The 24,374-nt window shown below is 37.3% G+C and overlaps 2 protein-coding genes across 3 annotated transcripts in view; one reads left to right on the top strand and one right to left on the bottom strand.

Annotated features, from left to right (window-relative positions):
- The window catches only part of LOC140164356 (uncharacterized), a 110,995-nt gene extending 91,515 nt beyond the window's left edge, over nt 1-19,480 (bottom strand). Inside the window, exons 1-3 of the mRNA XM_072187629.1 lie at nt 19,280-19,480; nt 12,550-12,610; nt 2,890-3,001 (exon numbers count right to left, since the gene is read on the bottom strand). Of these exons, the coding sequence (XP_072043730.1) occupies nt 2,890-2,938 (49 nt within the window). The 5' untranslated portion in view covers nt 2,939-3,001; nt 12,550-12,610; nt 19,280-19,480. The remainder of the gene's footprint in view (nt 1-2,889; nt 3,002-12,549; nt 12,611-19,279) is intronic.
- LOC140164357 (monocarboxylate transporter 12-like) overlaps nt 1-24,374 on the top strand; it is a 272,528-nt gene that overhangs the window by 203,846 nt on the left and 44,308 nt on the right. The window lies entirely within an intron of this gene.

Here is a 24,374-nt window from a genome sequence, read left to right on the forward strand (position 1 = left end):
CCGTGACCTTTTCAGCCATAAACCCGCTTAGTGAAGATTAAACCGAAATATACAGTACTAAACCATTATAGTAATCGACTGTTCAATGCACATTTCTTACCACGTGATAATATTAACCCAATGAGCGATCGAATTGTCCGCTACGGTCGACTAATCCAATTGATAATGACGCTATTGACATGTACGGGTGGAGCTCCACTGACTGAGTTTTTGGGATTTTTCACTGGTTCTATCATTTACTCATCAAGGCGCTCCACCGTTATTATAAGGACTATGCTAATAATTTAAAGATTGACATGTAGAAAATAAACCATACTTGATTGACAGAAAGTACTAAATTTGTACCTATTACGGTTCCAAACGCGACCAAGTCAGGGCGGCCCGGTGAAGCAAAATGTGCATTGGATTAACACGGGAGTTTGGATAAGATGGTAGATTTCCTTTCTCATACAAATGCATGCTCCCCCGTTATTAAAGCTTGTACCGGATTAAAAATTCAGATATTTTGAAAAGAATAAGTAATTGAAACATAGAGCAAGTACTAAAATCAGAGCTTTTATACTTTTTGATATATGACGCTAACTAGTTCATCTCGTAAGCCCACAGCACAGCATTACCTTTGTGAGTGCCCCTGTGTTGTGTGCATACATGTAGTTAACAATAAGTGCATGATGTTGCCACTTTGGGCTGATAAAAATTTGGTCTAACTTCCACATGTCTGATGGTCCAAACTCCATTAAATCAATATCCTGTAAGTCTGAAGGTTCATTCATACTACGCCGCAATTGCTTTGCGATGTGTTGCCGCACTGTATCATACTGCAAAATTCTGCATTGCGGCATTTTAACTTGGAAATGTGACAAGTTGAATTGCGGCAAAAAGTAATCGATATATCGGCACTGAAAAAAGCAATTACGGCATAGTATGAACGTACCTTAATAGTTACGAAAATTGTGTTATAATTTACTTAAATGTGATGATTGATGGGTAACATTATAATTTGTTCAATTAATAATATGTGAGGCTCATAGAAACATGGGTTGATATACAATATATATAGAATGGTATAAACTTTTAGGCACACCCCCGGGGCACAGCACAGGTCTACATGTAATTGTATGCAAAGTCCACATTCCGCATTACAAGACTGATATTTTTGTGAGTTTATTATAAATTTGATTGACAAGCACAGTAAACAAACTATTATTTCAGACTATTGCAACTTGAACCAAGTATAGCTTACAAAATGAATTAGTGCCAGATTGTTTGTTGGGTGATATTGATCTCAACATATCACAATAATGAGATCCCAAATGTTGAAATATTAATAATTATTGACAATGTTGAGAGTACTTTGAAAATTACCTTGAAAAATGTCTCAAAAAATACAAGATGCCAGTTAAATTCGGTCTGAAACTATCAGACAATATTTTTAACATTAATAACATCACAAATTCGCAAACCCCGGGCAGATTTGTGGCTATTTATACCCGCATGCAAAGCATGGACGGGTAAAATAAATGTAGATATTTATATAGCGCTTTATGCCGTAAACAGCCTCAAAGCACTTTACATTTATTCCGCCATTATAAGAATATGTCGGAACCACGTTTGCTGCCTACAAATGGCGCAGGGTTCATCAGTACAACGACTGTGACTACCCCTAACAGCTTCCCATTGCACCTGGGTGGGGTGAGGCAAGCGTGACAAAGCGCCTTGCCCAAAGGGCGCAACACGGTGGCGGGGACGGGACTCGAACCCACGCACGTCAAGCAAGCTCTCAGATTATGAGTCCAAGGCCGTAACCACTGAGCCACCGTGCCCTGTATATTGTTATCCTGTGGTTTCTTCTCCTTCTTTTCCTCCTCCTCCTCCGTCATCAAACACATCATTCTGTCAAGGCTAGCGCTAAAACTACAAAGGCCCCAGGGCCCATATGTGGTACACTTATGGGCCGTACCCCGTAGATTTATCCTTTGCCCATCTTGGCCCCAGAGGTCAAAGGCATGCCATTTCTCATCAAATGAAGCAGCATCAGGGTGCTGAGTTGGTACACTGATAGCCCCAGGGGTACTCTACATATACAAGTATACATGAGCCCATATGTCATATATTTATATGAGCCCCAAATGTTAAAATAAGGGCCAACAGATTGACAAGGCTAGCTATAAAACTGCAAGGGCACTAGGGCTCATATGTGGCACATGAATAGGCCCTAACTTGTAGATGTATCATTTGCCCATTTTGGCCCCAGATGTATAAGGCTAAGGGCCCCAGAGGCCCAAATGTTAAAACAAAGGGCCAGCCGTTTCTCAGCAAATAAAGTAGCTACAGGGTTCAGATTTGGTACACTAATTGATCTTCAGCATCATATGTTTATATGTATATATGAGCCCCATGTGTCACATAATGTGCATTTTTCCATAACCATCAAATCGCTGATCGTGTTGCAAAAGTTCCGACCTTTGACCTCACTCCATTCATAAATTTGTGAAATATTTTATGATTACATCACAGAGCAGCGAGAACCCCAGAGCTCCCAAAGCTTGTAAGTGCATAGGCTGCACTCCGCCCATAAGAACTTTGCAATTTGTGCTCGTGATGATATGTGCGCGCATGCAAAAAAGATGGGACAGGTAACTTTTAGACAGGACTGATAACTTTTAGGAGTAACCTGTCCTGCTTTCTGATTGACATTTTGCTTAAGTTGACACAGTGCTTTAAGGGGATATTACCAGGTATGAATTTATGAGCTGACTGCCATTTACATGTGTGTACACATGTGGCACTACAGTGATTTCTGTGTGGTTTCATACACGAAAGTAAAATAACAAAATTGTGTTATGACTAACGGTTGAGGAAGGGGGAACAAGCTTGCATTATCAGTACCTTGTGTGTTGAGCTTATCCATACTGTCCTGCAAAGACTTGAGTGCCATGTCATCTACTAAGGGCTTTAGAGCTTCTTGCTGAATGCTTGGTGGTATAGATTGGTCTTTGATCTGAAAATGAAGACAATTATGAATAGGAAAAAGATGCAATGTATTAATTTTATCAACTTTATAATTTTGTTACGAATCGATGTAGAACAGCATAGATAACTGACTTTTGAAACTCAGACCTATTTTACTTAGTTATATGTATACTTATATATAAAATACATAAAACAACGTAATTATGTTATAACAGCATGATTTATTACTCGGAGTTTCACGCCTAAAACGGCGATCATCAGATAAATAGCTGAACACTGAACTGTAACTCCAAAACAAAACAAATAAATTCACAGCGTTGAAAGCGTACACGTCTTCACTAGAAAAGTATGACAGCTCGCGCATGTTTAAAAAACGAATGACACAGTATATACGCATACGCATGTTTAGTGAAAACGCGATGGGCGCAGCAACTACGCATGCAATGAAGTGCGTAATTATTTCTTTTCATACACGCACGCACGCAATCATTCAAACATGACAAATATGAGAAGGAAACAGAACTCTCAAAATATGTATGGCAACTTAAAAGAAAAGGAAGCAACTACTCTATCTACTGGGAAATCTTGAAAGAATCAAACACACACAGACGTGACTCAGGACAATGCAACCTATGCATTGAAGAGAAATTAGAAATACTGCGTGCGAAAGGGCCTAACACCCTCAATAATAAAACCGAACTCATCTCAAAATGCCGACACGGTCGGAAACCACCAAGCAGCGCAAAGAAAAAATAAATTGCGCACTTCATTACTTGCGTGAAGTTACTTACGCCTACCGCGCCTTCCGCATTTTAAAGAAATAATTTGCGCACTTCATTACATGCGTATATGCTGCGCCTATTGCGTTTTCGCTAAACATGCGTACATTTGTTTTTCGCATTTCAAAATTGCGTGCGTGCGTGTATGAAAAGAAATAATTACGCACTTCATTGCATGCGTAGTTGCTGCGCCCATCGCGTTTTTCACTAAACATGCGTGCGTATATACTGTGTCATTCGTTTTTAAACATGCGCGAGCTGTCATACTTTTCTAGTGAAGACGTGTACGCTTTCAACGCTGTGAATTTATTTGTTTTGTTTTGGAGTTACAGTTCAGTGTTCAGCTATTTATCTGATGATTGCCGTTTTAGGCGTGAAACTCCGAGTAATAAATCATGCTGTTATAACATAATTACGTTGTTTTATGTATTTTATTACACGCTCTACTATCTAATAGTATTGAGCACTATCTTCAGCTGTTTTGATTAACTATATTATACTTATATATATGTATGCAAGAAGTATCAAACTGCCCGGTATATATGTGTAGTTAGTCATGTACACACATTAGTACAGTCCATTGATCTAATTTACCATTTTTTATTTAAAACCATTTTAATAGAAGAACTTGGAAGCACTAAAATGGCCCAGACGGTAACCAGACCTGAAATTATTCTCAAAATCTCCAGACTGTTGAAAAAGTAACCCAACCATTATACTGGACTCCCCACCATGGACTGACAATTTATTAAGCAAAACAGCATCCCCAGCCCCTAGTCCAGGGAAATGGTACCGTCCTGGGCACAGCGATTGTCTTTAATCAATGAAACCATGTCTTTGGATGGAGAAAACAGGTACGGTACCGGTATGACTGTGATAAATGTTCAGAACAAAATAAAATTGTTTGTGGTTTGCAATGGGTTGAATTATGTGGAAATTGCGGATCGTATCATACAGCATCAGGGTCATGTTATATTGTTTGTGATTATTTGTTCCTGTAGGCTTAGGCAGGCTGTGCATTTTGTACATTCCCTGGTACTGTACATACTACACACACAATGCTGACCATGATTGATAAAATATTAAGTCACCAATCCATGACTGATAACAATTTTAATAGTATATACTTTAGCGGGACATAGGGTACATAATATTTAACACATCTACAGTAGGCATTGCACACAAAAATGGGAAAATAAGTTTTTCTTATTCAACTTTCAAAGACTTTACAGATGCAGCACTGATCATGGCGTTGAGTATAGCTGTTGGCATGCACTCTTGATTATTGATTGATGCGCCTGCCCACATTTGCTGCTGCTAATTTTATGCATGCCTGTATTTTGTATGTTGTCCTCTTTGCAATCAAATGTACTGCAAGGCACTCGCCCACGCTTCAGAGAGCACAATGGTAAAACTCTCAACTGGAAATCGCAAGGCCTAGGTTCAATCCCTGTCAAGTCCTGATTTTTTCACTCTCTTAATTTATCATGTCAGTTTGCCCAAGCCTTATGAAGTTGTGCCTTTTGTTTTAATGGTTATACAAATATTACTTGTCAACACATTTTTTTCACCTTGAGTAGTCATGTGTCAATTTGATCACTGTCTATAACAACAGAATTTAGATGCTGGCAAAGCTGTTGTGGTTTGTGGTAAATTATAATTGTACCGTACCACAGAATTTAGTTTCTTTTTCCATTTTTTTCCAGTGCGAGGAGCTTCTAGTTGGTTGCCCGTCTTATAAGGAGTGGGTCTATTTTAGGTCTCTTATTATTCAATTTGTTCATTCTTGATAATGCCTAATCATATTATGTCCTTTTTGCCCTAAATACGCTGATGACCCGTTCTGTATCTAGGCATACCTATCCACTTAGAAGATGATGTCAATTATCATTTTGAACAACAACTACCAGTAGCACTAGTGGTGTGATAATGATTACTAACTATCCAATGTCCTTGGATATAGAGAAGTGCAAAGTCATGCGACTCACGTCAGCAGAGGGTTTTCATTAACTGCTCCCATATTTGGGGCATCTTTTTAGTGTTCTAAGCAGATCAGTCAAAACGTTTATACAATTCAGAATTTGGCGTCCAAACTCCAAAATGCTGTAACAACAATGACGATTCCTATGGGTATAGATATACAGCAAGTTCGGCAACCATTACATGAGTTCTCAAGCTCCACTATTATTTTCCAATTATTTGTAGCACTACAGCATGCAATACGGGTGTTGTGTGCTGTCATTTAATACACCACAAGTTTCACAAGCATGTTCAATGCTCCAATTCATTATTGATATACTGCGATATTGTGTGCGCCTAGCAGGCTGCCACACCAACTTATAGCTCCAACAAAAGTCAGCTGTTTACAACTTTTAGTTGGAGTATTGCTTCAAATTTTCAACAATCGTAGTGGTTTAGTATAAGGACATAAACTGTCTTCATAGTTGGACTTTGTGTCAACGTATTTGGAGATTTTCATGGTATTTTGTTCCTATTTTTTCATCTTGGATGTGTATTGCTAGTCAGTACACATGGTTTGGACCAGTATCCACAACAAATAACAGATCAATATCATCCAAGGACACTGTATTTTGGGAGCAACCATGCATTATAACTTGATTGCCTTGATCATCATTTGCTTATGCATCAGTGACCATGATGGAATGGTTCTAGATAAGTATACAACTGATATAATACCTGTCAACAACAAAACTCTTCATCACAACAAGTATCTTGGTACTTGTATCAATTATTACTCAAACTCAACAGCTTCATTCAGACTTCAATTATTAATTGCTGGAGATATTAACCCTAATCCTGGACCAGATACCCTTGTGGAATCAATCTCTACCCAAAGCTGTGAACGAATCTCGTATAATAGAACTCAGTTACTATCACTTCAAACCAACTGTAAAAAACAAAGTGTGCCTTTAAGAACATGGCTGAACATTAAATCATTGGGCATTCAGTCTAAATGTACACACAGAGGTGTGAGAGGAGGTGTTCGTAAACAGGGTCATCGTTTGTCATTACAACCGGAACGTATTAATACACAGTCCATCAACCAAACAATTCCTGTTATTGTTACCCAGCGTTCTTCCATTTCCCACCATCCTGAACAATTTCGTAATAAACATAATTTGAGAAAGTTGGAGTTTGTTCAATTCCCATCCCCAGAAACGGACACTCATTTTGCAACATGGAATGCTCAATCCATGCGCAGAAAAACTCATGTCATATGGTCATTTTCACGGTAAAGGGTGTAACTTTGGATTTTTAACATTTTAATCCGTAGTGTTCTAATAAAGCCACAGAATTCCATGATTTTTTGCCACATAAGTCATCTAGTTAGCAGCTACCTTGGGTAGCATAATCAGCTTTGGGAGTTACTGCGTTCAGTTTTAGCAGGCTTAAATGTACTTAATATTGCCATTTTGAAAAACTATAAAAAACAGTAACATTTTGTAAAACCCTGTGTTTTCTTCAGTTAGTTCATGGATAATTTTTCTTATCCTGAAAGTACAGTCATATGTTCAGCAAACACTGCCACATTAGATTTAATTGTGAACAGCCCTGTATTTTTGAGAACCGGACTTGATATTTGTCGTTTCGAGGCTTCATTTTCCGTTAACAATTGTTAACAAACTTTGTGGGTGTAGCTTTGGTTCATAATTCTTGGTTATTTCTTCACTTCTTCTTGATTCATAACAGTTGTTATCTTAACTTGAAATGGGTAACAAAAATTAGTCGATTTGCAAGCTTTTAAATTTTTATAAAATCTTGACTTCAAAGAGCCGTTTTTCCGTTAACTTTTTTGAAGCCTCCGAAACAAACTGTTCAGCAAGCTTGTGAAATTATAAATAAAAGAGCTCATCCAATCTATTTATCAAAATGTAGCAAAGTAGATCCTCAAGTCACATGTTTTTAAATCGTGGAGATATATATCACCGTTTGAAAATGGGACCCAACACAAACTTTCCGTTAACAATTGAAGCCTCCGAAACAAATGAAGCCTCCGAAACAACAATAAGATTAATTATCATCTATGCATATCTAAATTGGTGTGTTTCATACTGATATCTGCATTGTAATTATTACTTGATATGTGCAGAATGTCATAAATTTAAAAAAAAATTGACATTATGGTTAATGTTTGAAAAATATACTGATATCCAAAAAAGCCTGTTTCGGAGGCTTCACAGGCAAAAAACACCATACTTAACAAATGGGTGAAAAAATTAACATGTGATAAATCTACAATATCTGCCGCATAGAATCATTGATTCAATATACACAAGAAAATAACAGCTTAGATGATCCCAACACTGTTGTTTTCAAAAAAAACTACTTCTGCAATGTTTAACAATTGTTAACATGAAGCCTCCGAAACAAAAAAAATGACTTGCTGTGATAATTTAATTTTTGTCACAACTGAAATTCAATACTTAGAAGCAAAGCATGAAAATTGGTAATTGTGATATTTTTTACCTATTTTTTTATGTCAACTTGTAGTGGTTAGCCAAATATTTTACTTTTATGATCACCTGTGTTGTTAACTGAAGCCTCCGAAACACAAATTGCTTGAATTGCCAATTCTAAAAAATAACTCCAATTTCTGTGAAACTTGGCTGGGAGGTTCCTTTCATCAAGTAGTATTTGTACATGAAGTTAGACATTCAAATTATTTTAGGAACCCAATTAAAACTTAAAAAATATGTTTAAGGTTTGGAAATTTCCATTGTAAATGACACTTGATGTTAAAAATTTTCAAAACTGCAATTACAAACATAGCAAAACATGGTATAAAATTTAACTTATATCTGTTGACTTACTTTGGAATGGGATTTCACATGTATTCCAGCTTTCATGTCATAATTTTCTGAGGTTATGTAAAATACATTTTTCTTAGATTTTAACCAAAATGTTATGGAAATGTCAATTTTTTATTAGAAATCAGAAGGTTTAAGCCTTGAAACATTATTTTACTGGAATTTAAGTTGCTTCTATGCATGATTTCAGTAAACAGAAACATATTTAAGTGGTTTGAAATTTTGACCCAAAAAATCAAAAGTTACACCCTTTACTGTGAAAATGACCATATCTGACTTAATGATTTCAGATAAGTTACATATCCTTGCAATTACTGAAAGTTGGCTTGATGGTGATAATCGTGATTTGCGTACATTAAGTGATCTCAGAAATACCTTTCCTGATTTTGATATTTATCATTATCCCAGAATTGGTTGTAGAGGAGGTGGTGTTTTATTATCCTCAGGAAGGGGTTTGGGGCAACGCTGGGCGGTACTTACAATTTTACATCCTTTGAGTGCCTTCATGTTACAATTTTCCCTGCCCATGGACCATCTGTAAGGATTTATACCATTTACAGAATATATCCTTCCAAGAAAAACAAGCTTACTGCTAAACTGTTCTTTACTGAATTCTCGAGTTTCCTTGAAAGTGCTAGCACCTTTCCTGGACAGATCATCCTGAATGGGGACTTCAACTTCCACGTTGACGTTCCTGATGATAGGGAAGCATGTCAATTTTTAGACCTTATTGAGTCTGCTGATCTTCAGCAGCATGTCAGAGGAGCTACTCATATTTCTGGTCACACTTTAGACCTTATTCTGACCAGAAAATCTGATGGCTTGGTCTCTAATATCAATATTGTTAGAGACCTTCCCTCGGACCACTTTGCTGTTGAATGCAATATAAGCATTTGTAGACCAAAACCATCCAAGAAAGTCATTTGTTACCGGAAAACTCGTGATATTGACATTCCCAAGTTTCGTCACGACATTGAATCGTCCTTTATTTATGAATCTCCAAAGGATAATCTAGAAGATCTTGTTGAGCATTATGACACTGCTCTTAAATCCATTTATGACATTCATGCTCCTGAAATTAAGCGTGCTGTTACTTTGCGACCCAATGCCCCATGGTTCACTACTGAACTTCGTGAGGCCAAGCAGGACAAACGTCGCACTGAACTTAAATGGATGCAATCTAGCCTTGAAGTTCATAAACAGATTTTTAAGGATGAAATAAGGAAATACAAAGCTTTACTTGAAACAGCCCAGACTAATTATCATAAAGAAAAGGTTGCCACTTGTGATCAAAAACAAATTTTTCGTATGGTTGACAGCTTTTGTTCTAACAAATCTACCAAGGTTCTTCCATCTGTTGATGACCCCATTGATCTTGCGAATCAATTTGCTTCCTTCTTTGAGAACAAAATTTACAAATTACGTGAGAATCTAGATCAGTCATCTGACCTGAAGGTGTCAGTTGATCTTCATGATAATTGTAGTGCCTGTTTTGACCAATTTCATCAAGTTGATCAGGAAGATGTTCGCAAGGTCATCATGGAGTCTCCATCTAGCTCTTGTCGGGCAGATCCAATACCTACATGGTTGCTTAAAACTGTTGTGATGAGTTACTTCCTGTAATAACTAAGATTGTAAATTTAAGTCTTACCTCCGGTATTTTCCCCGATTCATATAAGATTGCTCATGTAACTCCTCTTTTGAAAAAGAGTAACTTGGCCAAAGAGAGCCTCAGTAATTATAGACCAATCTCTATTCTATACTATGTCTCCAAGATTGTAGGCGTGTTGTGTCAAAACAGTTGAATGAACATCTGCAAGCAAATAATCTGCATGCCATAACCCAGTCTGCTTATCGGAAGTTTCATTCAACTGAAACTGCTATGGTTCGTGTTATGAATGACTTGCTACGTGCAGTTGATAAACACAACGAGGCAGCGCTAGTTCTTTTAGATCTTAGCGCTGCGTTTGATCTGATTGATCAGGAACTTCTGATACAGCGTCTTTCCGAGAGATTTGGAATTCATGGTATTGTTCTTGCCTTTTTTAGATCATATTTGACTGGCCGCTCTCAGTTTGTAAATATTAATAACACTGATTCTGATAAACACATGTTATTCTGTGGAGTCCCGCAGGGCTCCGTTTTGGGACCACAACTGTTCACCATGTATATTTCTCCCGTCGAAGATATTATCAATGCTCACGGTTTAGAGAAAATGCAATATGCTGATGACACTCAAATATACACAATTTTTAAGAAATCTGAAACAACAAATGTGCTTTCAAGACTAGAACAGTGCATTGATGATGTGAAGGCATGGATGATTCAGAACAAACTGAAACTCAACGATTCAAAAACTGAACTTATCCATGTTACTTCCCAATTTATTAACTCTGCTCAACTTCCTCCTGTAACAATTGGTACATCACTCATTGAACCCTCACCTGAGGCTCGTGATCTGGGCATCCTTGTGGATGATAAACTCTCTCTGAACAATCATATTACAAACATTTGTCGTACTGCAACTTATGCCATCTGGAAGATCAGCCAAATAAGGAAATATCTTGACAATACCCAAACTGAACGACTTGTCCATGCCTTTATAACATCTCATCTTGACAACTGCAACTCACTTCTTTATGGCTTACCTTGTGCTCAGATTGACAAACTTCAACGAATCCAAAACACTGCTGCTGCGTCTCATCACCAGAACAAAGAAATCTGATCATATTTCAGGGTCTTAGAACAACTTCATTGGTTGCCTATCCACAAACGCATCATTTACAAGATTCTACTTCTTACATACAAAGCCGTCAATGGTCAGTCACCGGAATATATTGCTGAACTTGTTTCTTTTACAATCCACCTCGGTCACTTCGTTCTAGTTCACAACACCAACTTGTTTCACCAAGATTTTCAACTTCTTATGCTAAGCGTGCCTTCTCAGTTGCCGCTCCCACACTATGGAATAAGTTACCAATTCATATTCGTCACGCACATTCTCTGAACTCATTCAAATCGCAACTCAAAACTCACTTATTTATTTCAAATGTCATTTAATATGTATTTATTGTTTGTAGTGTAAGTTTGTAGTTTAAGATAGCATTTATTTTCTTGTTTGTAAAGGGCATAGAGACATGTTTTGTTTATGCACTTAAAAGCGCCTCCATATTATTATTATTATTATATTATTATAGCGGTGTCCTTTTCAATTTGGGTTCTTTTACTAAACCTGTAGTCCAATGTATACTACGAGCAGATATAGGGCGTTGTTGAAAATTGAGAAGGAAAGTTCACAGCGGGTCATATCTTGATCTCCAGAAGTCTGGGAAAAGCTTCTCATGCCTGCATATTCTGGAGTACTACAGGGTGCCATGTTGGATGCTATACCAACAGGGCCGTATTGAAGAGATTGAAAAAACAATCAAAATATGCTTCTTAAGCTCGCTCCTGTATTGAGACCTTTGTCTCAAGCTCACCTGAAAGTGTAGATGACACTCTTAGTGTTGGATGTTAACAGCATGTTGTTTCACTCTCCCAGACAGATTCCCCTTAGCTCTCCAACCTACAATGTAATAATCTCCTTTTACAAGGACTTGGGAGTAACCTTTGCGTTATCTTTCTTGCAGGCTGTCACATGCCCAATTTTTAGATGCCTTGACGAAGTAAAGCTCAAAAGTGCAACACATGTGCTTGTTCTGCTAATCCACTTAATTAGTACCGTAATCTTTTATGGTGTGTCCCCAAGGTTTACATTTATGTTGCAATGTGTTGCTCATTCCTTGCTGAAGGTGTCATGTACCGTAGTCTCTTATATCTAGGGGAAGGTACAAAGGTTGGTCAACTTTTACATTTTTGTATGCTGCTCTGTACAGTATGGCACCTTTTGCTATAAATTTATACATAACATTGAGACATGCACACACATCATGACATGACAAGAAAGTGATAATGTGCTTAAAACTCACCTGCTACAAGGTGGATATGTCCAGCTTTCAGCGCTGGCAGACCTAGGGGAAATAGGCCTTTCTGTAAAAGTAAACAAACAACAAAACCACATTAATAATAATAATAATAATAATAATCTTTCTTAATTGCCTTTACATTTCAAGCTAACACAACTGAAAGTAAATATCACACTGTACATGTACATAATCATGATAATGTAGTGCTTACATGTCGAGAAAGCTCAAGGTTGACAGGCTCTTGCACTATGCAATGCTTGCTTGCACTGTAATAAGCAAATCTGTTTGCATGTAGGCATATACAGGAGAATAACAACTTCTAGATATACGATTTACAGTTCATGTGCTTACACTTCCTTGTTTTATTTCACTTACACCTGACCTTATGATTCAAGAAGTGCAGTCATTGGAACAAACAGGATTCAAGATTACAAAGGGGCTTAAACCAGGAAACTTCGCATGCATGCATGCAAATTGTCATATATCCACAAAATTTACTTGATTTAATATTTGCACCTAATGTACATGTACATGTAAAATAATTATCAGATTTTGTTGTACAAGTCCAGAAACTTATTCATGTTTTACATGTTTCATCTTCCGTGCGGAAGATTTCATCAGTAATGCACCGATCAGTAATGCGCCGATATAGTGCACCACCACTGGTCCTCCAAGGCCGTCGATAAAGATTCTTGTAAACAAACTTATTCTTTGAGTCGTACGATCAGCTACTGCAAACAACTGCACACCCTGGGGATGAGAGTAGGAGGACCAGAGATGGTGCAGCGGCTGTATCGGTATTGATGAAATCTTCCGCACGGAAGATGAGACGTATAAAATGTGAGTAAATTTCTTTAAAATCTGATATTTATATTTATGTCCGCCGCCTCACTACATGTGGTGCACCAACAGAATTAGAGAAGGAGAACCGGGACTCCCTATACCGCCACGTACTATCGCGCCGTCAGCTATGGGGAAAAAAATCTGTAGCGTCTTAGTACTCGCGTGCAGGTCGCATCAAGTGCATCTCTCAAATGCGCCCATCATCTATGACGCGCTTGCATGACAACGACTGCCTCGCGCGCATTCCGAGGGAAACCGAATACCCCCAATTTTTGCTCCATGCCTGTATCAAGATGGCGGTCGAGTCCTGGTTCTCTGGTTTTAATTCTGTGGGTGCACCACATCTGGTCACCGTCATAATTGAGCCATTTGTGTATTCCTTCCCAGACGGTTTTATGGTTTTTTGCAACGGGAACTGCCATGATTCACGGTGTTGCAATTTCAACAACATCATACACAATTGCAACATGTACGATTATGCGGTGCATGTGTAATTCGATTTAACAAACAATTAAGTCCTCGTATATTTTACCACTCCGATTTAATGTTACATACGTTTGGAACTAGAGCGACTGCCATCTTGAGGCTCTGAGGATGGCACTTGCTCAAGTTCCAAAAGCTCCGCCATTTGAAAAGGATTTCTCCGGGAAAGATTAAATCTAGGGAATGATTAAATCCTAGTTCATGTTTATCGTCCCATACCAAATAATTACCAATCATCTGCAAACAAAAAGTATCCTCAACACTCAAACAAAGGCAGTATCGTACACTAAAACTTAATTACCTTACAAAATAAGAGTGGTTGAATGATAGTCTATGTCTACCTCCCTCCAGTCAGCGGCACTAGCTTTGAAGTTCAACGTGTGCTGCGTTGGCTTAGCGTGGTTTCTTGTGTACATATGCGCCACTTTGATCGCACATGTAAAAGTATGTACACGCACCAAGTAACGCTAAGCTAACGCAACACACATTGAACTTCAAAGCTAGTGCTGCTGAATGGAGGTAGATAGACTATAGATGGAGATATTTTGAAACCGGTCACGGGTTACCTCATTTGACACACTGCATAATTCTAGAGGCTATATTTATCAACCACTTGGTAATTAATTTGTGTCTATTGAATAAGTGTAACTTTTCGATACTTTTCGTGCACAGTATAATTATGATTACATTTCAAACTAGTCTGGAAGTTCTAACCTAACCACTGATTACAAATTTACAATACGACAAGGAAAATAAGAGGCTGTGACATGCATTTTGCAAATCAGTACTAACAAATTTATTTCAAAAATTAAAAACAGCTAATTTATTCACAATGTACATGTACAAGCTAGTAGTATTGGTAGTTGCCCACGTCCAACTTTGTTTCGTCAGCACAAGTTGTACTGTACATGTACATTGATAAGGTCATGTGTCTTGAACTCGCCCCATTTTGCGTTGCACAGCATTTTTGAGCTTATTTACACCTTCCGAGGTTGAAATCGACATAAAATTTTAAATATGCACTCCACCCCATACAAACTATACATTTCCTGAAAGAAAATTGCATGAGCAATCCAAATATGCCATTTAAAAAATTGTAGGGGGTATTGTTAAGTTGTCCAGACTGAAATTGTCAGCTAAAATTTAACTTTTTCATTTTTTATCTTTCAAGACATATTTTCTTAACCTCTGCCCCTGTCTTTAATTGCTCATCATATTTGAACTCCTCATGAAATTTCCCTTCAGAAAATGTATACTTTTATATGGGTAGGGCATACATACCCATTTTCTTACTGTTTCGGAAAATGACCTTAAATGACCTTTGACATGTGACCTTTGACCCTGCCTTTTGACCTAAAACATTGCTTAGCTAATACCTCTTTACTTATAGACACTTGGGTCCAAGTTACATGGAGAGGGGCCTTATAATTTGCAAATGGGAGCAATTTAAAAATATAACTGCAATGCTCATGATGCTGTGCCTTCCATAGGGTTTGTACAGCCCGCTTCCTCAGCCACCGCTTCCTCAGCCACCACTATGCCTGCCACTTCCACATACTTGTGCATAATACGGAAGGTCGATTTGTGCCCATAAATGTTTAGGCCTATGTTAAACTGTATGTTATACAAATTGTACAGCTATCATTTCTACCCTATGACGAACCGACATACCTGTAAATCAAATAGCCCACAAAAAACTGGTCATCGCTGGTATTTTTCATGAAGAAAAACGACACTTTTTACGCCGAACATGTCCAAAACACGTCAGCTGACGTACAAGCCTCCCCACGCATGTACATAAACAAGCCGTGTTCATTGTTTAATTGTCACCTGCAGCTGTTCGCAAGAAAACTTTCTGCATAAAATTACCTGGGGTCGTTATCAGGCCTGAGACACACTGGCGCTTAGTTTGAGGACAGTCACTATGAGTTACTAATGTCGGCACATGCAGAAAATGCGTGATGGGTCGCCATTTTGTGACTCGTGCAAACTAACACAAACAAATTATTGGACTTAATAATCTTTTCAAGTTTTAATAAAGCGTGCATCTATCATGATAATATTACATTTTATTATTTTATTATTTGAATTACATAAGCTATGTCAATTTTGTGTCCATGTTAATTTTTATATGGATTTACCTGTGTTGATTTTAAACTGTTGTGAACGTGGAGCTACATAAATTGGCAGGCGATTACCCACCATGCAATGCGAATACACGGAAGCGATCCAGTTTAGGATGCATCGCAGTTCCTGTTGTGTAAACCAGGCGTAAACCGCCCATCCAACCTGATCGTGTGCACAGGATTTGTGCTGGAGGCTAGTTAATGCGCACAACCAATGCGCAGAAGAAGACCTTGATACTAGGCGGAGCTTACGTTTCACAAGAATGATTGACAGCTGTGAGTAAGTGAAATTCTGTTCTGTGATTGGTACAAAAATATGGTTCTCGTATAAATGAATATATTATCCATAATGGCTTCAAAATTAGGAACCGTTTCTTCCACAGAGCCCTATATAGGGCTCTATGGTCTCTACTCATCATACACGACCGTAGAAGATCTGGCCAGCGACGACGCTTGCCAATCAGGCTAGCTATTTGTACGGCGTGGCCTCTCATCCTTTTTATTATCTCTGGTCTTGTCATGCTGGTAGATTCGCCCACCTGTGATTACTGACCTGGATCTGACAGAAGATTGTGGAATTTACGATTTTCAGCAGCAGGATTTTATGAAACTGCCAATATTTGCAAGTATTCTGAAGGATCGGTAATAATTAAAATATTTTTCATGGTGTCGGTAGTGCAAGTTGAAGTTAGTGAATTTGTGGTTTTGTATGTTATGTGCAAGAGTGTTTTCAGGAAGCGTAAACAGGCAGGCCGTTATGCTAAGCTCTCCATGTTATATGCAAGTTCGGCGACGAACTGGACACATCACACGGTAGTGTGATGTGTCCAGCCTGGATATAAGCCACCACCACCCTGAATACTCCAAAAACAAATGGACATATCTCCAACACCCTAAAACACACATTAATGAATTTCGTACAGCATGTAGTATGGATTGTCAGCTTTAAATTGACACCACACTTATGTCTGTAGTACATGTGGTTGTTAAGTTATAAACATTTTTGGCGAAAGGATCTGGAAAAATGCAACGCCGCCATCCTTTTTGGGTGGCGAGCTCAAAACACATGGATAAAATGTTGATTTTATGCCATAAAAATCTCAAATGCCTTGAAAAAGAAAAATGTTCAAATCATCTACCTGTAACTACAATAGAATTTCTTTATTAAATAGAGTTTTATTAGTCTTCTGTACCATACGTCACATACATACTGATTTTACATGTGTGTGTATGTGTTATTGGTGGCTAGGGTGGGATTTTTGCCTACACACTAGTGTCTCGCTCTCAGCTTTCTTTGACCAAAAGCCCAAAGCGCATTTTTTGTCTTTTGCTGTATGTACACAGATGCTGGATTTCTTTTTTTATTGCAATTTTAGCCCATGTTTTTCATTATGTTTTTTCGGCCACTTCGTGGCTGATGTTCAATTTTTCTCCACGACAATTTCAAAAAAAAAAAAAAAAAACTCAAAAATGAACAAAATTATAATTTACATAAATATGTGTGCTGGAATGCAGGGAAGCTGTGACAAATTTTTATTTTCGTCATTGCATGAAATGAACATTGAAATTTGGTCATAAAAACAATCGGATTATATCAGAAAAATGCTAGGTTTCATCTTTATAATTACACAGGACAGGAGTCACAGGACATATGCATGTACGTGCAAGTTTGAAACAGCATTTTTGCTATTATATTTGATGCTATACTGATTTTACATGTGTGTGACAGTGTGTATGTGTTATTGGTGGCAAGGGTGGGATTTTAGCATACACTATGTTATGATGTAGTGTCTTGCTCTCAGCTTTCTTTCTTTGACCTAATAAATTCATGTGCACATAATATTTTTCATGTATTGTTTCAGAGGCTGTGCAATAATGTGTACACCACAGCACAGGTGTAAAACAGTCATGACTGAGACAGAGACCAAGGTTCAATGAAAAGGAGGAAAAGCACCAAATAGGAGGACAATAATAAATGAATCTCTAAACACTTTTGTACAGTGAAGAAAAACTGTGTCATTTGACAACTTTTTCTGGCGCTAATGCTGTACGGTAGTTTACTTCGAATTTCCATTGCTTTACATGGTGTCATGCTTCACTGATTCCGACGCATTTTGAGATAGCACCGGCCACATGCATTCTATCCTCACATCCATCGTCGGTTATCAGTGGCCTGGATTGAGGATAGAAAATATGCCCAACCACCTACTTGTTATGATACGGTACCAATTTCCTGAGTTGGATAGAAACCGTACAAGACAAGTTCCCAAAACTTATATCAAAAGCAACAACAACAAAAACCAACACTCATGGGCATGTTCATGCTGAGACGAATATATTTGTCTCAGGTTCATGTCAGTCTCACTCTCAGGTTTGTTTTTGCGGAATTGGGATTTCCATTTTAATTCAAGAATATCATACTACTTCCACTGCAGGTTTTCAATCCAAGTCTTTTTTTTTTTTTTAACAGAATGGTGAATACAATGTACACATGCACACTATCACAGTAAACAAAATCCAGGCTGGATGTACGGCATGCAATCAATTATGTGAAATTGTTTTAAATTGACGGATGGAACCCTCAAAAATAAATAGCAGGCGTTAGTATTGAAAACTTGTTCCTGGATGGCTCCAATACCGCAGTTGGACATCAGTGATTGAAAAACAATGTGTAAAACCGATGACACTCCTCCAGACAACACCACCCATCTTCATCTGTCAAAATGGCCGACTGAGCTGAATTCTCATTTTCATTATTTTGTAATTTGATGCATGTGTATTGCAGAAGTATCCTCCAAAATATTCACTCCATAACCTGACATTACTGGATCTGAACAACGGATATGTGTATGCCTCAGCAGTGGTTTGTTGTACGCAATGATGAAATCAGCCATCGCCCTCGTCAATGTTATTCCAACATCACGAACAGTAACATGTCACGGAAAATTAAACAATCATGGCCGCTCCTTCCGCATAGCATTTTCATGTAGACCGGAAAATATTTTGTGTGTTTTTCATGTTCCCGACAAAATATATACATCATACGCCATGGGATGGTAAAACACAACTTGTGTTACTGTATACTCACTTGAATTTGTGATATTTCGCCGGTAAATGGTAAAAATCAAGCACTGACTGGATCCACCTCAGAAATATTTTCATGGGAGGTATCCCATGTTCACATAACACAGCGATACCGGACACAACAAAATACAACACGGATATTTGCCAAATAAAAACACTTTCGGGCGAATAAAAACATCCAGAGCCAGCGTACTTACCCCTAAAGTCTTGCGATCGCTAATTATTACCTCCCTGACGCTTCTAGTGCCAGAATAGGGGAAATATTAAACGTTTTTCTATGCCCAAATCATTCCTTATTTACAGTAATGGACGAGCATCAGGGTGCGGTACCTTCGTCTTGCAATGTAAAAAGGCAACCCGATTTTTCACCAGACTGGACATGCGCATTGACTTCTCGTCGAGCCAGAGCCGAGTTGAAAGAGTGCTCAGGGTGGTGTAGGACACGAAACCAATTTTACGGCTGTTACACGATAAATAAAAATAGGCTGTAGGCCTATTGACGTAAAAAAAAAAAAATTTTGGAATAAACAAAATAGTAATTTATTCCTTGGATCCAAATTAACACAATACACACAAAAAAAGCTTTCAGGTTTGAGTGGAGATGCGATAAAAATCTTGCTGGGTGGCAGAGGGTGCTGATGATGATGGATGATGCTGATGATGCAGTGATGCTGATGATGATGATGATGATGATGATGATGATATTGATTTTTAATATTATTAGGGCCTTATTTATTATTATCATTATTATTATTATTATTATTATTATTAGACCTATTATTATTATTATTATTATTAGTGTTGTTGTTATTGTTGTTATTATTTCAATTGATAGGCCTATGTTGTCTAAAAATGAGAGCTCTCCCATGTCGGAGATCTGGATTTGAAAAGATATGTCTAGCAGTAGGCCTACGGTATAGAATTAAGGAAAGCCCGTGGTAACCAAAAAAGTTCTTTAGCTGGATTCTTTATAGAAGAGGCATTAATGAACCGTTAAGTTAACCCTCCAAGGGTTCTAAGTAGAAGAAGTAAGTAACCTTCAAAGGTTCTAAGAAAAGGTTGTCATGATTTGAACCAAAAGGGGCTAACACCCGGGCTTACACTCCTTTTCACCTTTCTTGATGAGTCCCTGATTCGAATGAATTATTGAATTCAAAACGGTTCTATTCAAATCTTTACAGTTCTAATTTATAGAACTTTTTCAATGTTCCGATAGTGAACTTAAACATTGCTTAGGGTCCTCATACCAAAATATTTTAAGTTGCACCTTTTTTCTAAGAGTGAACCATCAAGAGCCTATAGGTCTCACCCTATTCCAGAAAGAATTATTTCTTTTGGATTATAGGCCTATCCTGATTTGCCAAATGAAACATAGCTTTATCTTCAGTTTAATAATAGTTCTTACTGATGGCAATAAAAGTCAAATTTTAATAGTTGGGCCAACATAATTATGCCATTTTGCATGAGTTCTTGCATTGCAGTCACACAATTCAAAGACTTGTCACAACTCACAACACAAGTCTAAGCTCGGAAATTTTGAGTAGGCCTATGCCTATATAGGCCTATATGCAATTAGCTGCAATTGTTTCCTCATAAATTAGATTTTTATGTAAATTTTGATTTTTGGTTATAAAAGATATTAGAAAGTGCGTTTTCCCAATATTAAAGAATCCATAACCTGAAATATTAATCTTATAGTACAAGTCTTTGGGTTTGCATTTTTTCACAACATACGAAAAACACCCTATAAGAGTCCTCAAAATGAAGCTCCCGTGTAGGAAGTGAGGTAACGGAGATGAATGTTAGAAGTAATAAACATCTCAAAAAAGTAACTAACCCCCTTAAATAATGGCCATTATTCAAAAAGGGGCTATTGTATTGCAAATTTGTAAAATGCGATGGAAGCAGAATTTATTTCTGCGCATTTTGACACCTCATTTGATACGATAGCCCAGAAAACAATAAAACACCGGTCAATTTAATGTAGTGAGGTGCAGATTTGAAGGGTGCACTTACATACAAATTTTTACAATACAAAAACACTCAGATATGTCATTACACAGATAACACTGAATGCAAAATCAATAGAATTTACTGCAGCTTTCAAATCTTGGGCTATACATTGATTTAAATGTACGCAGTGACTTCAATATTTAGTCAATTGCTACAAATGAGGTGTAAAAATGTGCAGAAATAAATTCTGGTTCCAACGCATTTTACAGATTTGTAATACAATCAATCGTTTTTGAATAAAGGTCATTATTTAAGGGGGGTTCAGTTACTTTTTTTGAGATGTTTACTCATGAAATGAAATCAGAATGCGCAATTCAAATTCAAAAAAATAAATAATTATACCGGTAGGCCTATATTGTTTTATTAAGTGGTCATATAATATGCTTCAAAGGTGCAAATGGTAAAAATCACCTGATTGCTAATACAAGAACAATATAGGGGTCCAATAATTTACCCTGTGGGCACAACTTGCAACTTTTAAGCGTAAAAAATAAAGGATATAGTTATACTATTTAAGCTTTAAAATTAACATAATTAGGGACCGTTCACAAACACTTGTTAGGGGCCTGATGCAAAATGCGCGAAAAATGTTGCCCCCCCCCCTTCGAGATATCAAAATTTCAGGCCCCCCCCCCCCCCCTTTTTTCACATGTAAATTATGGATCAACCCCACAGAAAAGCATATAAACTCAATTTTCCCAGGAAAAGTTTTAGTCATTTTTTCAGGCCCCCTAGAAGGGTAAAAAAATTCAGGCCCCCTTTTTGCATCAGGCCCCCCTAAACAAGTGTCATTAATTTTACCACCAAATGTTCAAGACAACTTATCGTTGTTTCTATAATAATATTTTCCACGATTGCTCACACGATTAAGATTATTTCAAATAGCTCGTTAGACCAAGATTCTCAAGATTTTGTGATGTGACGTTTTTTCTGCCATGCATAGCTACATAAAATGGATAGACTTTGAAAGTGCATACTTAATGACTCGATTTTTTTTGTCATTTTTTTAAACTAGCTAGGCTTACAACTCGATGAAAGTACACCCTGGTTCACCAAATGTCAAGTTAACAGCATTATGTTTTAAAAAAATGTAAATCAGAATGAAACAAACGGATAGAAACTCTGCAAAGTTGCATAAAATTCACATAGGTGCCTACAATTTCATAAAATTACACAATCTCTATAAAATTTTAATCAGAAAAGAAATTAAGTTTCGGGTTATTTAGAAGGGTAGGTTTTCATTTAAAATGTAAATCCCTTTAATTGACTTGTCGTTATTTACTTATTTTAATTTGTGTACCTAGCTGCAACGATCGCGATGAAAGTACACGCACAGCTGTTTAGCTTGGTTTATTGATTTCGTGTTAAGGGCTGGGGTAAGGGCAAGTACTGGTAACTGGAGAGAGAAAGCGACGAGGAATCCCAAACCACAGCGCCAGGTATTGACCGGGCCTACGAGTGCAAAAGTGCATTTATTTTGGAAGGTTCATGTTTGTTTTAAATTTTGGGGCGTTTTTTTAGAAATTTGATATTTTGGTGATATTTCAAGAACTTGCGACAAATCTTTTGGCACATACTTTGTTATTGCTATATACATTAACAACTCTTTTCTGCATACCTAGGTTACAATTCGTTTTGGTGATTTTGTAATTTTGTGACTGCATTTTGGCGTTTTGAATGCATTTTAAGCTTACCGTGGAATTAACGTTGATATCTGGTCCTACTCCATGATAATATTTGTTTGATCATCGGCTTTAATAACAGAATGTATAGAATTGTAGATTGGCTCTGAATAAGTATCATAGTCCCCTCGGTGGGTATTTTCATGATATTATTACTTTGAATTCCGTGTAACAACCCAAAATTTCGGAATTCAGGGTTCAAGGCTGCTTTCGGAAAAGCCGTAGTCTCAAAAAAGTGCGCGAGTGGCGATTACGTTTTATACTTCCCATATCTTCAACACCAAAGGTCAAAAATTTTAAATGATCGTCGGCTACATACACTTTAAGTACATATCATTTGATTTATAAAGTTTACTTCGAGGACTTGCCATAAAATTTGTATATATCACGAATTTCAAAAAAATCAAAATTATTTGATATCAAAAGGACATCCCCGGGGACATCCCTCGTATTCAGAATGCAATTCGATATGTGTGTGATGTGCTCTCATGTCCCAGAAAAAATACTGTGCAAACGTTGCTATCCGAGCCCTTAACACGCTTAATAAGAATACAAAAACGCATACAAACTACATACATACGCACCCGCTTGTCCCAATTAAAGGCATTTGGTATGTATTTATGTCATAGAATTGTTTGACTCGGTTAATCTTCCCAGCAAACACAAAAATACGTGTTATAAACGCGTTTTGGTCAAAATGTTTTAAAACATTTAATTGTCGGGATATATAATAGTCATGAAAACATTTTCAATATACAATGTTATATGAAAAATCACATTTTTGCCTATTTCAAATGTTGTCAAAATATATTTTAGCAAACATTTTTGTAAAATATTTTGTCAACATTCAATAACATTTTGTTATAATGTTTTGCATCAAGTTTAAAAAAATGTTTTCTGAATGTTATATATAGAATGTTACCCTCTATATTATCCGACATTTAAACATTTTCTGTAAAACGTTTTGTATTTGCTGGGAAACTGATTTAATATCCTGGTCGTTAGTGTGGTTGAAACTTACAGAAACATTAGGCACGGATTTGTGATTCCCACTGCACGGATTTTAATTCTCACTGCACGAACGTGCCAGGAGGAGGTGCGTTAAAATATTCCTTGCTACATGCCAAACAAAACATTAATATTTGAAAGTGGGTATACGGCCTATAACGTGAACCGCCTTTAAGACCTTCTACATGTAGGAGTCCGAAAGTGTACCATTCACTTTATGATGATCAGCAGAAGGCTCTGCTCAAATTATTTCCAATGAACCTGGAAAGTATCATACGACCAGTGGGTAGTCTTTGCAGCCATTTGGGTTCAATCCCGGCATCGGCAATGCACTTCTGATTCTGGCCCCATCAAATGAAGCTCCAATCCCCATCAAATTTGCCATTGTTTTTTCCCCCAATTTTTGACCCCTAATTAACAATTTCACTACAGACCCACCCACCTCCACTCCTCCTCCCGAAATATATAATAGACCACACTACAACGACTGAGTTATGTTATGTTATTATATTTTGTTAAATATGCTCAATCAATTTTAATCAACCCTCAAATTATTAACAATATGCATGACGTATTTTATATTTTCCAC

This window comes from Amphiura filiformis, chromosome 11, assembly GCF_039555335.1.
Source record: "Amphiura filiformis chromosome 11, Afil_fr2py, whole genome shotgun sequence".
NCBI lineage: Eukaryota > Metazoa > Echinodermata > Ophiuroidea > Amphilepidida > Amphiuridae > Amphiura > Amphiura filiformis.